The 12781-nt window shown below is 38.8% G+C and overlaps 1 protein-coding gene across 1 annotated transcript in view; it reads right to left on the reverse strand.

The window, feature by feature from the left end:
* Positions 1-6200: 6200 nt before the first annotated feature.
* LOC142415037 (connector enhancer of kinase suppressor of ras 2-like) overlaps positions 6201-12781 on the reverse strand; it is a 215289-nt gene continuing 208708 nt past the window's right edge. The window contains exons 21-25 of the mRNA XM_075512981.1: positions 10151-10221; positions 9289-9392; positions 7339-7846; positions 6806-7005; positions 6201-6416 (exon numbers count right to left, since the gene is read on the reverse strand). Coding sequence (XP_075369096.1) covers positions 6201-6416; positions 6806-7005; positions 7339-7846; positions 9289-9392; positions 10151-10221 — 1099 coding nt within the window. The remainder of the gene's footprint in view (positions 6417-6805; positions 7006-7338; positions 7847-9288; positions 9393-10150; positions 10222-12781) is intronic.

Consider the following 12781-nt stretch of genomic DNA (forward strand, 5'->3'; position numbering starts at 1 on the left):
TACAAGATTTGCTTATGCTAACAGATTTAGTGTTTAAACTGTCAACAAAACTGTGTGGTAGGCATCCTTTGTATTACAGTTTTGGGGGTAGCTGACAGGCATTGCAGGTGGGGCCTTGTTGATCAGTTGTGCTGCACCTTGCCTTAGCCAAGGGCTGCTTTAAACAACCCACCCTTGAAGCACTTTGGCCCCAGTTGTGTGAAGAGTTTGTCCAAACCGTTGGTGAAATATCACGCAATAGCTCTGCCTGGCAGAGCTGTCCCACCTCAAGGGACCAACAGCCAAGGTTTGCCAGGATGTAAACAGTCCCCAGATATACATCACCTTGGTCATAAGTACCACCGTTTTTTTGCAGAACAGAATGCTTTTGTTACTTTGGAAGACAAGCGAGACCACATGCTGAAAGAATATGGCAAATAAGGTATATGATAGTCTTAGGTCTGATTTGTATTACTTGAGACAAAGATAAGAGATACAAGAATTTTCTTCGTTCTCCTCAGATTTAAGATAAACAATTTCTACCAGATTCTTTGTTTTTCTTCCAGAAGTCCTATTAACATTCAAAGTGAAATCTTCTAAAGGTCAGCAGTAGACCTCTACAGTTTTTGATGAGGCTGAGCACTTCCCAATGCCTCTGTAAAGTAACCCCTTCAAAGGTACTTTTACTATCCTTCACAAAACTTTGGCTCAGAGAGCCAGTGTTTTGGCCTGGAAAGCTATAACTGCTGAAGACGGTAAGAATAAATTTAAGCGGCCACCTAGCAATTCTCTGCAACACTCATTTCTTTTTCCTTGGAAATAGCAAGTGGTGCACCACATTTCTAGCTTGAAAGACAGCAGTCCAGATCTGAATATTAACTGACTTATATTCAGAATTCCCTGCTTGGACAAGATGGAAAATCTCATCCTCCAAAATCTTTTAGTAGTAATTGATCAGTCTTTCCTTATGATGCTAAAGCAGTTCAGGAAGTGCTCGTGATGTGTTTGAGGAAGTAGAACTGTATCAGAAGCTGATGAAACAGCAGGGTGGTTTTTGCCAATGAAGTAAAGCAACCTCTCATGTTACGGAGGGTAGAGACGCCCTGTACGATCCAACGCAGGCTGATCACGTGAGGGCAAATGTAATCCTGCCTGTGCCGTCACAGAGTGTGGGCCCAGTATTTCTGTGTTATTTGTGTTAAAGAATGTGGACATACGGACTGACGAGAACCTCCTCCTTTGATTCTTGTTCATATTAATTAGAGTAAGCTCAGGAAAGTTTTCACTCAAGTTAATGAAACCAAGAAAAAGGTCTCTGTTTTCTCAGGAAGCGCTGCTGAGATAGCTACTAAGATAGCTTTCAAAGATTCGAGATTTCAGTGAATCCAGAATAGTACTAAAAAAGGAGGGGAATAGTAGCTTAGGGGGAGCATTAAATCAGTTATAATAAAAAATAGCCAGCAACAAAAAGACTAAGCTTGTGGAGCCACAGAGAAAGTCTGCTGACTGAGGGACATTTTGCCTGCAGGAATTCTGAATGAAGACACTAACTTTAATAAGAGCCGGATAAATAAAACACATCCGAACAATCTCTTCATGTAGTTGTGTATGTTAAGAACCAAGTTTTATCTAAGCATTCAGGCAGGAAACCTAGTAAGTTAATAAATGTATTGTACTGGTGCTGTATATTTCCCTTGATGAACTCAACGGCAAAGAATTTTTTTTTTCTCAGTTAAAAGTGTCTGATCAAAACTACCATAGTAATTTCAGCTGCATTGTACAGTGTGTTTAAGTACCTTTCAGTCCAGGAGACTGTGACACATTTTAATATGTAAGCAGGATTTGGTGCATGGATTTTTAAATACAGTATCTGAATTGCACTTTGCCTTCCAGTTATTTCAAAGATCGTGAAATTCCAAATAATCGTGCTATGGTGACTCTGTACATTACTTTCTGTAGTATAGCTAGATTGGTATTTAGGTCCAGAAAGAAGAAACTAGTGGTGGGGAGGGAAGGGCTGTAGTATGGGGTTGAGTACACATGCAAAAAGTATGAGAAAATTCTTGTGAAATGACTTTCAAATGCCAGCTGATGTTTGTGAAAGAATAAAGTCTTTGTATTGCTTATTTTAACAATCGGATTTTCCTTGCTCTAAGGCATAAGCAATGCTAGACAAATCTGTCAAACTTTTCTCCCAGTTAATCTTAACCCCATTATAAGAAATTTCTCCAGTGTATCTCAGTTCATCTTATGAATCTCTTGGATAATTTATCTTGACTATTCAGTGCAAATCATATTTGATGAGAACTGCTCTCCAAGAGCAGAATACAGACTCGTGACTCTGAGAGTTTTAGAAGAGATGGAAGATTTTAAAGATAAGCTGAGCAAAAGTATGATCTGTCAACTTTTTATCTCATCTACTCGTATTTCAGAAATACATTTCTTTTAACTTTCAGAAATGAAAATTGAGACTGTCTATTTTCCTTACTATTTGTGTTATTTTTGAGAACTGTATCTTCTTAATAACTTTTGTCATTTTCAGCTGTATCTGTAAGTAGCATTTTAAAAGAGAAATAGCTCGTTTCATTGTTTACGAGGGACTTCATTGAGTATGCTCAGTGGACAATTGTCATTTCTGTCTTGAGTTACAATACAGCAGCATTTGAAATCCTTTTTGAAAGCTATTTTAAAATAATATAGATCTTTATATTATGAAAGCACAAACCATCTTTTGGGTTTGAAACAAAAGGCATGTTTAAATTTCTTTATGAATAGAGAAAGTTCAATCCATTTCACTAATTCTGTGACCATCTGTCACTGCTTGCACATACAGTATGAACTGGTTTCTAAATGCCTTCTATAATTTACCCCGTTGCTTGCTTCACTGCATAAAATTTCTCCGACATTACATGAAGGATAGTATTAAAAAATAGTGAAATATATAACTTTTAGAGAGCTGATATGAAAAGCTAGACAAATTCTCTCTATTTATGCTTCTGCTATTCAGTTGTCAAGTAACTACAATGTTCACATAGTAAATACAATTTAGTTCTATGTTTTGCATGAATACTGCAACTCCGATATTGGTGAAACCTGTGGTGGCAAATTGTTGTTCTATATTTCCTGTATCTTTTTAATTACCTCAGGTGCTTAGACAGAGGATGAATTGCATGTTTAATATTCAAGCAAAGCATATACAACGTGATCCTGCTCCTCTGAAGTCACTGGAGTTTTGCTATTTACTTCAATGGCAATATGATTAAGCTCTGATGCATTTAAGGAGCCGTTGTCTTCAGTGATTCTTAAGCGTAGAGTTGATTACTTTGTTGAAGCAGGCCAAACATGCCTTCCTGTTGTATGGTCTATCCAAATGTCGTTATGCATTTGTTGCAATGATGCTGTGACTCAGTTGCCTGTGTGATGCAAAGAACTCAAAACTGCTGTCAGTAATACTTCTCTACTAATAACATCTTACATTGTTATAGACTATTGTTTGTTTAATCACTGCATCTACTGTGGTTCAAATAAATGCCAGTGCAAGTGAGAGTAAAAAAAACAAATCTGAATTGTGTTTCTTCAGCTGCTATATCAGGTTTACATGGCAAGGTTCTGGTAGCAGGGGGGCCGCAGGTGTGGCCTTTCTGAGAAAAGACCAGGGGCTGCTCCTGTGTGGGACATGGCCAGTTCCAGCTGGCTCCAAAACAGACCTGCTGCTGGCCAAAGCTGAGCCCACCAGGGGGGCTGGTGGCTCCTCTGTGATAACTTATTTAAGAAAGGGTAAAAATGCTGCATAGCAGCTGTGAGAGAGAGGAGTGAGAAAAATGTAAGAGAAACAAGTTTGTATACATCAACATCAGTGAAGAAGGAGGGGAAGGAGGTGCTCCAGGTGCTGGAGCAGAGATTCCCCTGCAGCCCGTGAAGGCCATGGTGAAGCAGGTTGTCCTCCTGCAGCCCATGGAGGACCATGCCTGAGCATGATATCCATACTGCAGCCCGTGGAGGACCCCACGCCTCAGCAGGTGGTGATTCCTGAAGGAAGCTGCAGCCCGTGGAGGGCCCACACAGGAGCAGGCTCCTGGCAGAACCTGCAGCCCGTGGAGAGGAGCCCATGCAGGAGGTGGTTTTCTAGCAGAAACTGCAGCCCATGGGGGACCCACGCTGAAGCAGTCTGTTCCTGAAGGACTGTACCCCACGGAAAGGACCCATGCTGGAGCAATTCTTGAAGAACTGCAGCCCACGGGAGACACCCCATGCTGGAGCAGGGGAAGAGTGTGAGGAAGGAACAGCAGAGACAAAGCGTTATGGTCTGACTGCAACCCCCATTCCCCATCCCCCTCTACCACCGAGGGGGGAAGGAGGTAGAAAAGCTGGGAACGAAGGAATGAAATTGAGCCTGGGAAGAAGGGGGGAGGTGGGGGAAAGGTGTTTTTAGTTTTGTCTTTGTTTCTCACTATGCAACTGTATTTTTAATTGGCAATAAATTAAATTAATTTTCCCCAAGTCAAGTCTGTTTTACCCATGATGGTCATTGCTAGGTGGTCTCCCTGTCTTCATCTCAACCCCCAAGCTTTTCCATCATATTTTCCTGCCCTGTCCTGCCGCGCAGGGGGAGTCAGCGTGTCTTGGTGGGCATCTGGCCGCCAGCCAAGGTCAGCCCACCACAGCTGCTTCGTGGAGACTGAACTAAACACACAGGATACTGTCACCCAGTTCTGGCTTTGTGAATAATTAAATCTTTTCCTGGATACTAGGACCTCATGGAGATAACGTTTTTTCCTATATTATATTGAACTGTATAAATTGTACAGTTCTTGATGTATGAGAGACAATAGGTTTATCTTGTGAAAAAATTATCACTGAATATCTGTGTTTAAGTGAAATGACATCAACTGTATTCACATCTCCTTTGTTCTGCTTTCTAGAAATATTCCAGCAAGCATAGTCAAAGAAAATTGTGAATGGGTGTTTGACATTTATGTTCAGTAGCATTCAGAGCAATCTTTTTTTTTTTTTTTCCAAGAATACAAGTATTTTCTCCAAAATCTGATTCTTAGAAATCTTTCTCATCCAGGCAAGGAAGTGAAATACACTGTGTGACTTGTGTGTCTTCCCCAACCAATCGATACGGATTGGTTTTCAAATGATGTATTGAATAACTTCACCCACTTGCTAATGTACTACTAACAGTTAAAAATTATTGCCAGACATTACATAATTTTGAATAATTTACTCAGTTCTAGATGTCAGTCTATTACAGAATTTAATTGATTGGTTCAGGACTTTTTTAAACTTAATTCTCATCCTTGAAGCATGCTTTTTTGAATTTTGTGACTCACAGTCATGTGTCACTTAAATTCACAGTGAAGAAACCATGAAAACCTGCAGTATGTACCATATTCAGCGCAGATGTTTTTCTTTCACCATGAAATACTTCAAATTATATTAAAATCAGTTTAAGTTGCAGCATTAGTGAACAACCAACATTGTTCTACTCATATCTTAACCTCTGTGCCATACCTGCTTGCTTATATTCATTCATTTTAAAGGCAGGCACAGTATGTTACAAACATAGTATCTAAATGGCATGTACAGTATGCCCATAGGGCCAGATTGGGATCTATTTGCTAGATGTACAGTGTACATTTTAAGGCACACTATAGGGATTGAGTTTATATTTTGATAACTCTGTCCTTTTATTTGCAAAGATGGTCACTACCTGGAAATGTTGCAAAAATAAACGTTCATCTCTAAGAGTGGCCAATGTATTTATGTTTTCATTTTACATTGTTCTCAAGAAAAAATGTGTGAAAATGGGAACTTTAGGGCATTTTAAAAGTAAATGTCAACTACCATGTTACATTTTATATACGTAGATATGTCTTTATATATATCTAAATATATAAAATGATTGTAGGAGCTCATACTATAAGCTTAGTTTTAGTACAGTACTTTAAATATACTGGTATTTATTTTCAGTTACACTTCTGCACTGCTGCTTTCTAATGCAGAGCTTGATACGGACATCAGTTGATAATAGCAAACAAAAAAAAATTCATAAAGAAGATTATTGTCTTATCATGCAATGTAGTAGGCATCCTGTGGCACTATTCTCTTATCCAACTTATTTACAGTACTGCTGAGTACGTTATCAATAAATAGTACAGTGTTTGTCTTATTCCATTTTTCATGGCACCCAGCAATTACACAGGATATAAGTCCTGTCACACATGAGTTTCAATGAATGAGTGTGTATGTGTCAGCATTGGTGCTGAGGTTGCAAGTTCAGAGGCTCCATTTTGAGATTTCACAGCAGCACTGTACTCACAAATGTCCAGGAAAAACTCATAGTTCTTTAGTTTCCAATCTTTAAACTTCTTTGATGTTAAGTTGGGATCATCCAGAAGGCTGTTGATAACTGTGAGGTCCCCTTCCTTTGCCTATCAAATTCCAGAAAGACACAGCACATGTCAAAATTAAATGTATGCCACATTTTGTATTTCAGCACTTTATTTCTTCTTTCATTTTAATGCAAAATGCTAGGGAAAGTACTGTGGACACTTGAATCTTTTACCTATATTCAGGAACTATTACACCTTAAACTCTTTGACAGTTCAGTCCTTGGCACTTTCTACAACATGCCTATAAAGTGTGCCAAATAATTTTTTTCTTTTCCTTAAGCTGGAACATGTTTGCTTTCAAGTAGTTTTAGTTTCTTCGGAACTTAATTCTAAAGCTACAAAGAAAGCCTCATCCGTGGAAAACATTAAGAGATTATACATTTACTAGTTTATATTGCTTATACACAAAATCAATGATACAGCCTTACTTTTAAAGTGCTCTTGAGAACTCTGATATGGTGAAGCTTTTCATTGATAACTGGATCATTACATCGCTTTACAAAAGACTTGCGGAACTCCTGCTTGGTGGAAGGACGCTGCTCTCCAAAAGCTGACAAACTAGCTTGTTCCAGAGATTTGTATAGCTCTTGCAGACCATCTGTATTTTCTCCAATTTCTTTTACATTTTCTGAAAGAAAATAGATAAAGAAACCTACCAACAAATCTAATCATTCAGATGAAGTCTCTAAAACCAGCAGGCAATACTGCAAATTCATGTGTAAAGTAACCTATAACACAGTCTTCCAATTTTTGTTTTGATAAAACAAGAACATTTTGATCAGCCCCAAAGCTATATTCTTAGCACTACATCCAGGCATTTTAAGTGCAAACTCCTGTGTAGTGACTGATCAATTTGCCAACATATAACAGTTCAACCACAAAAACCTTGCTGAGAATAATGGCAATATCCCTCTGCCTTTCAGTGGCAGTAAAGAGGACAAGAACATCTCCAATAGCTTACCTTCTACACAGAAACTGTTATGCCTCCTAATTGGAACTTTCTCTTCTAGCTTGTCATCTGTTCCTTCTATGGACTTTACACGTCCCTTACCCCTGACATCTCTGTTTCGGGGAAGGCTTTGACTACGTTGCTTCTGTGGCCTGCTGTGAGAGCTATGTCCCCTTTGACATTCCACCAAAGGGAAAGGCCCATCCTGCTCATAATTATGACGTCTTTGTACTGGTAGCGTTGCTTGTCTTCGTTTGTCTGGTGACATTCCTGGCCGGCCACTCATGTACTCTGCATCAGGAGGAACAGTCTGAAGAAAATGGAGCCCTGAACTGGTTAACGGAGTCTCTATCAGATCCTGCCATGAGCGTCTCTCTCGGTAGGGAGGTCTGCATCCTGATGAGTGTGTGCTTCCTGCTACATCTTGTCGAGAATCCTCGGCAGAAGAATGAGAATATGTTGATTCACTTGAAAAGTGCCGACCGTGTTTGGCTTCAGGGAATGGACTTGAAGAATTCACCTGAAAAGATATAAAAGCATCTGACTATAAGACAATGTTTTGAACAGGCCCAAGAAAATGACTATAGGGTAGAACATTATATGATATATTCTAATAAAATGGACTGATGTGTGTGTTTTGATGTGTCATAATATGAACCTCTGTAAACAGAACATAATTAGCAGTGAGAACTTTTATGCAAGTGCTATGTTTTAACCACTCCCTATTCTTGTTTTGCACATTCTCTGCCCCTGAGCAACTCCTGCTGGAAAGAACAGTATAATACTGGAACAGGTTTCCTGAAGACCTGTCCAGTTTACACTCAGTCCAGCAGTGTGCTGTGAAGACATGAAAGTCCCCAAAAGAAACCATTTCCTTTCTTTTTTTTAGGGGATAAGTATCCAGCCAAACATAAAAAAAACCACTTCAGCACCCAGGAAGATTTTTGAATTTTAGGGGACTGCTGAACTTCTCAAATTATTTTAATTAATTCTGCTGGGTCTGTGTATAATTTTAATTCAAAAACAAAGAGAAAGGCAAAAAAGTGGAAAAACAGAAAGGGAGGGGCTTAACCTGTATCCCAGTTGATAAAACAGCATCACATGGGTGAAAATCAGTCTGAACTTCACCCATGTGATGCTGTTGCCTCAGTCACTCTTTCTTTGGTTCTGGCTGTGTGAGGATCGTGTCATTCACGCTGAAGAAAAATCTGAAAGAAAAATAGAGAACAGTCCTATCTGCGCTTAGAAACATAGAATAATTATCACAGCCTGTCTATGTTCCGTATAATAGAAATGTTCTTATTTGCTACTAGAGCCTCTTCATATACAAAATGGGTTTTTTTCCTCAGCTATCAAAACCTGTCTGTACACAATATATCAGAGGTCCTTTTATCAGCTACTTAACGTCTTATGACACTAACAGAAAATACCTTCACTAGTATGGTATTGTACACAATGCTTCATATTGTAAAAAAACCCTTGCCTCCAAAGATAGGTTCTTAAAAAAAGCGTTTGCACTAAAACACAATTACTGCATGAATGTGATCTGATCTTAATCTCTAGCATCCAGTGTCCAATATTCATACTTGAAAAACAGTCTCAGTTAATACAAACTATCCCATCCAGCACATTCTTTTCATATGCTGCCGTAAAGTCAACATTTGAATGTTCTGTTTGTATTATTAGGTGTAGTCTCCCAAATTCTACAAAAACTGTCATATTTACAGTCTGGTGACATATCTGTGTAAGGAGACATTTACCTCTCCTTCCTTTGTGATTGACTTGTTATGGAAACATTCAAGTTGTAGCTCATGAGGAACAGCAGTAATTTAATTCTTACAATGAGATCTGGCTTTGTTCTGCCTTTATGGCAATTAAATATTCCAAAACAAGGAGCATGCAAATCAAGGCACACAGATATTTTTTGGTGACCTACTGTCAAATGCAATATCTATAACTCACTGAGGGTGTTCGATGATAGGTGTCACACAGTGTTGAAGAGCCTTCCTGCTTCAGGGTTAAAGAGCCATCGATGTCATCCTGGTCGCTTTCACTCCAGTAATCTGCTAACAAAGCATTCCGGGTTTCACTCATGTGCTTTTCCACAAGAAAGTGGGTCCCACATTTTAAAAATATCATTAGCATGCAAAGGTAAATATTTCACAGTTACCCAGGTGGCTTGGCAGTGACTAAGGAGCAGACTTGTGAAAATGTCTGGTGCCTAAGATACACAGATATGTGGAAGAACCTTCAAACATTTTAGGAGAGCATTACAGAAAGCAGGTTAGGCACCTAACTCCCACTGTACATAAATAACAGCTTCTGGTCACAGACTTCCAAAGAGAAACTTCATTCTAGATGCCAAAGTAGAGCTGCGCCTCAACACTTAATTTCATTATGTTAGCATAACAGGTTCCACCATGGGTGATGGTGAAAAAGGCAAGGCTGGCACCTGAGCTCAGGAGATGCAAAAACGGCTCTAAAGCACGCGTTGACCTGTGTTTGTGATGCCTTCACTTGCTCTAAGGTGATGAGCATACCCAATGGCTGTGATCTGGGAGATCATGCCTCACCCTGAACCTTACATTCTCTTTATCACTTGTTTTAAATATTTCTTACAATTATTACTCAGGATTTTATTTTCTTTGGTGGTGGCACCAATAAATATAGTTCTTCAAGGATATGGATTCTTATGAAAACTGATATTTCAAAAGATATGGATGTTAATAAAGAAGTCAGTTATGACATCTCCAACTTTGTTCAAATAATGAACAGATAGGTACTCTCTACTCTCTTCTCCTAATTGTAATCTCTGAAGCATTACCTTCATCTGGATGAATATCCTTGTCATCAGGTGTGTAACCAATTGCTGCAAGACCCAAACGATTCATCCATCTAATAGAACAACAGAAAATGGGGAAGAGAGATACTCAAAAGGAACATGTAGTGTAAATCTGAGGTCATACACATTCTTAACATTTGGAAAACTCAGAGACAATGCTTAGTCCAAAAATTGAACACTGTTCAGGCTGTTAAAATCATGATTCAGATATGTTCAGTGGTTAATCATTTTAAGTGAAGGATGTTCCTGTTCATGTATGATGCGGATGTACTTCTGGACTTCTGTTCACATCTGTTGGAGGATGTTTGCCTAGTGGAGTACCAGACTCGTTGCCCTTTATTCTGCTGCCTAGAAGACTGAAGAATCATGACATCAATCTTCCTTATGTCATCAAGAAAATGTGAAGCATACATACTAATATGCTCATTTTAGCAATGACTAAATGAAAGTTTTAGAATAGTCTGTGCAGAACAGAGAATGTCCAGCTCTGTCTCCACCTTAAGCAGAATCCCATCCTCTCCAAGCTCCACCTGCAAACTATTTGTGTGGAACGGTTTCCACTGATACTGTGTAAAGGGGCATATTGCATTTATTCTGATTGCTACTTCTATTAATTTCAAGAACTGAATTGCCAAAATACTATAAAATAAAATAGAATTATGATAATAATTGTATGAAAACCTGTATCAGGAAATAAGTTGTATTAAATTTGCATACACAAAAAGCTAAAACAGACTATGACAGTATTCCGCCGTTTTTTTGTTAGTCTAGATTCATGATACTGGTGATACAAATGTTTAGGCTTGTTGAGCTGTGATATCAACATTATTTTCCTTTAATTTTTTTAATAGAGAATCTTAGGTTTCTAAAACAAGACTTGGTAAATTGAAAATACTTCAATATTTGCATTTCACATTGGATGTTCTGGTTTCTTTCTTTGTCCCCAAATTAATTAATTTGATCACAAATAAGATTCTTTGTTTCATTAGGAAAATATTATCGTTTATTTTGGGGAAAATACCTTCAGAGTTTTCTTTATATAAGATTACTGGATGTTTATACAATATATAATTGAAAGACAGGAGAAAAGGAAATTAACACATAGAGAGGAAAGTCACTTCTTGCGACTTTGGAAATGGAAAATCAAGAATCAGCTTATTTTCACCAACAAGGAAATATAACTGAAGAAAAAAGCCCTATTAATAGACATCTGTAATGATTGGGATGCATTCTTAAGTATTCCCTTACTCAGTGACTAAATTATTAACTATGCCATTAATTTCCTAGTATATTGCATGTAAGTGTTTTCTAGAAGCAGCTCTTTTTTCTTTTTTAACGTTGCAACATAAAATTTGTTAATAATTATGTTCTTGGTTAATGAATCATATAATGACAAAAACATCTTTCAAAGTCTTCAAGAAAGACGTTAGTAAATGATACATACTATATCATACGGACAAGTTTTTTGCAGATTAAAACAAGAAAACTATTCAGTGTAATTCCTTCCCACTTGTACTAGAACAGAAGAAAAGCTTCTAAGGACAGATGTGAATGTATTATTGGTCTAATAGCATCGTCTATGGAAGATGGTATACACAGCAAGGAGGCAGAAAATGAAGGAAGAGTGAACTCTCCACTAAAAATAGCACACAGTTCAGCATGTATTGATCTCCTGGTCTAAGCAACGCGCTGCAGTTGCTCAGAGCAACGATCTTAATCTGTAATATTGGATATAACACTGACTCATTGCATGGCCTTCAGCAAACCGTTCTACATATCTTATGACTTTCATAAGTATCCAAAGGGGACAACAACATTTACTTCTTACTCACAGGAAATTGTTATAGGGTTTAATTTACTTGCAAAACTATGAAAATATAAAGAATTGTACAATAATATTGCTTCACCTTTCAGTATTAAAACAGAAGTGAGCAAATTGGAAATAAAAATGGAAATGATGGTTAGTTTTCACAAATATCAACTGCTGGGTGTGCTGGTTTTGGCTGGGGTAGAGTTAATTTTCTTCCTAGTCGCTAGCATGGGGCCATGTTTTGGATTTGTGCTGGAAACGGTGCTGATCACCCAGGGATGTTTTTGTTCCTGCTGAGCAGTGCTGACACACAGTCAAGGCCTTTTCTGCCTCTCACCCCACCCCACCAGCAAGTGGGCTGGGGGACACAAGGAGCTGGGAGGGTACACGGCAGGGACAGCTGACCCCAACTGACCAAAGGGACATCCCACACCATATGGCGTCATGCTCAGCATGTAAAGCTGGGGGAGAAGAGGGAAGGGGGGGGACATTCAGAGTGATGGCGTTTGTCTTCCCAAGTAACGGTTACACGTGATGGAGATGGCTGAACACCTGCCTGCCCATGGGAAGCAGTGAATGAATTCCTTGTTTTGCTTTGCTGTTGTGCGTGGCTTTTGATTTCCCTATTAAACTGTTCTTATCTCAACCCATGAGTTTTCTCACTTTCACCCTTCGGATTCTCTCCCCCATCCCGCTGGGGGAGAGTGAGCAAGCGGCTGGGGGGGGCTTAGTTGCCGGCTGGGGTTAAACCACGACACAGGGTTAGGACTGATTACAGAGACGTTGTTTGTATCAGCATGCCA

The sequence above is a fragment of the Mycteria americana genome, chromosome 10, assembly GCF_035582795.1.
Source record: "Mycteria americana isolate JAX WOST 10 ecotype Jacksonville Zoo and Gardens chromosome 10, USCA_MyAme_1.0, whole genome shotgun sequence".
In the NCBI taxonomy this organism is placed as follows: Eukaryota; Metazoa; Chordata; class Aves; order Ciconiiformes; family Ciconiidae; genus Mycteria; species Mycteria americana.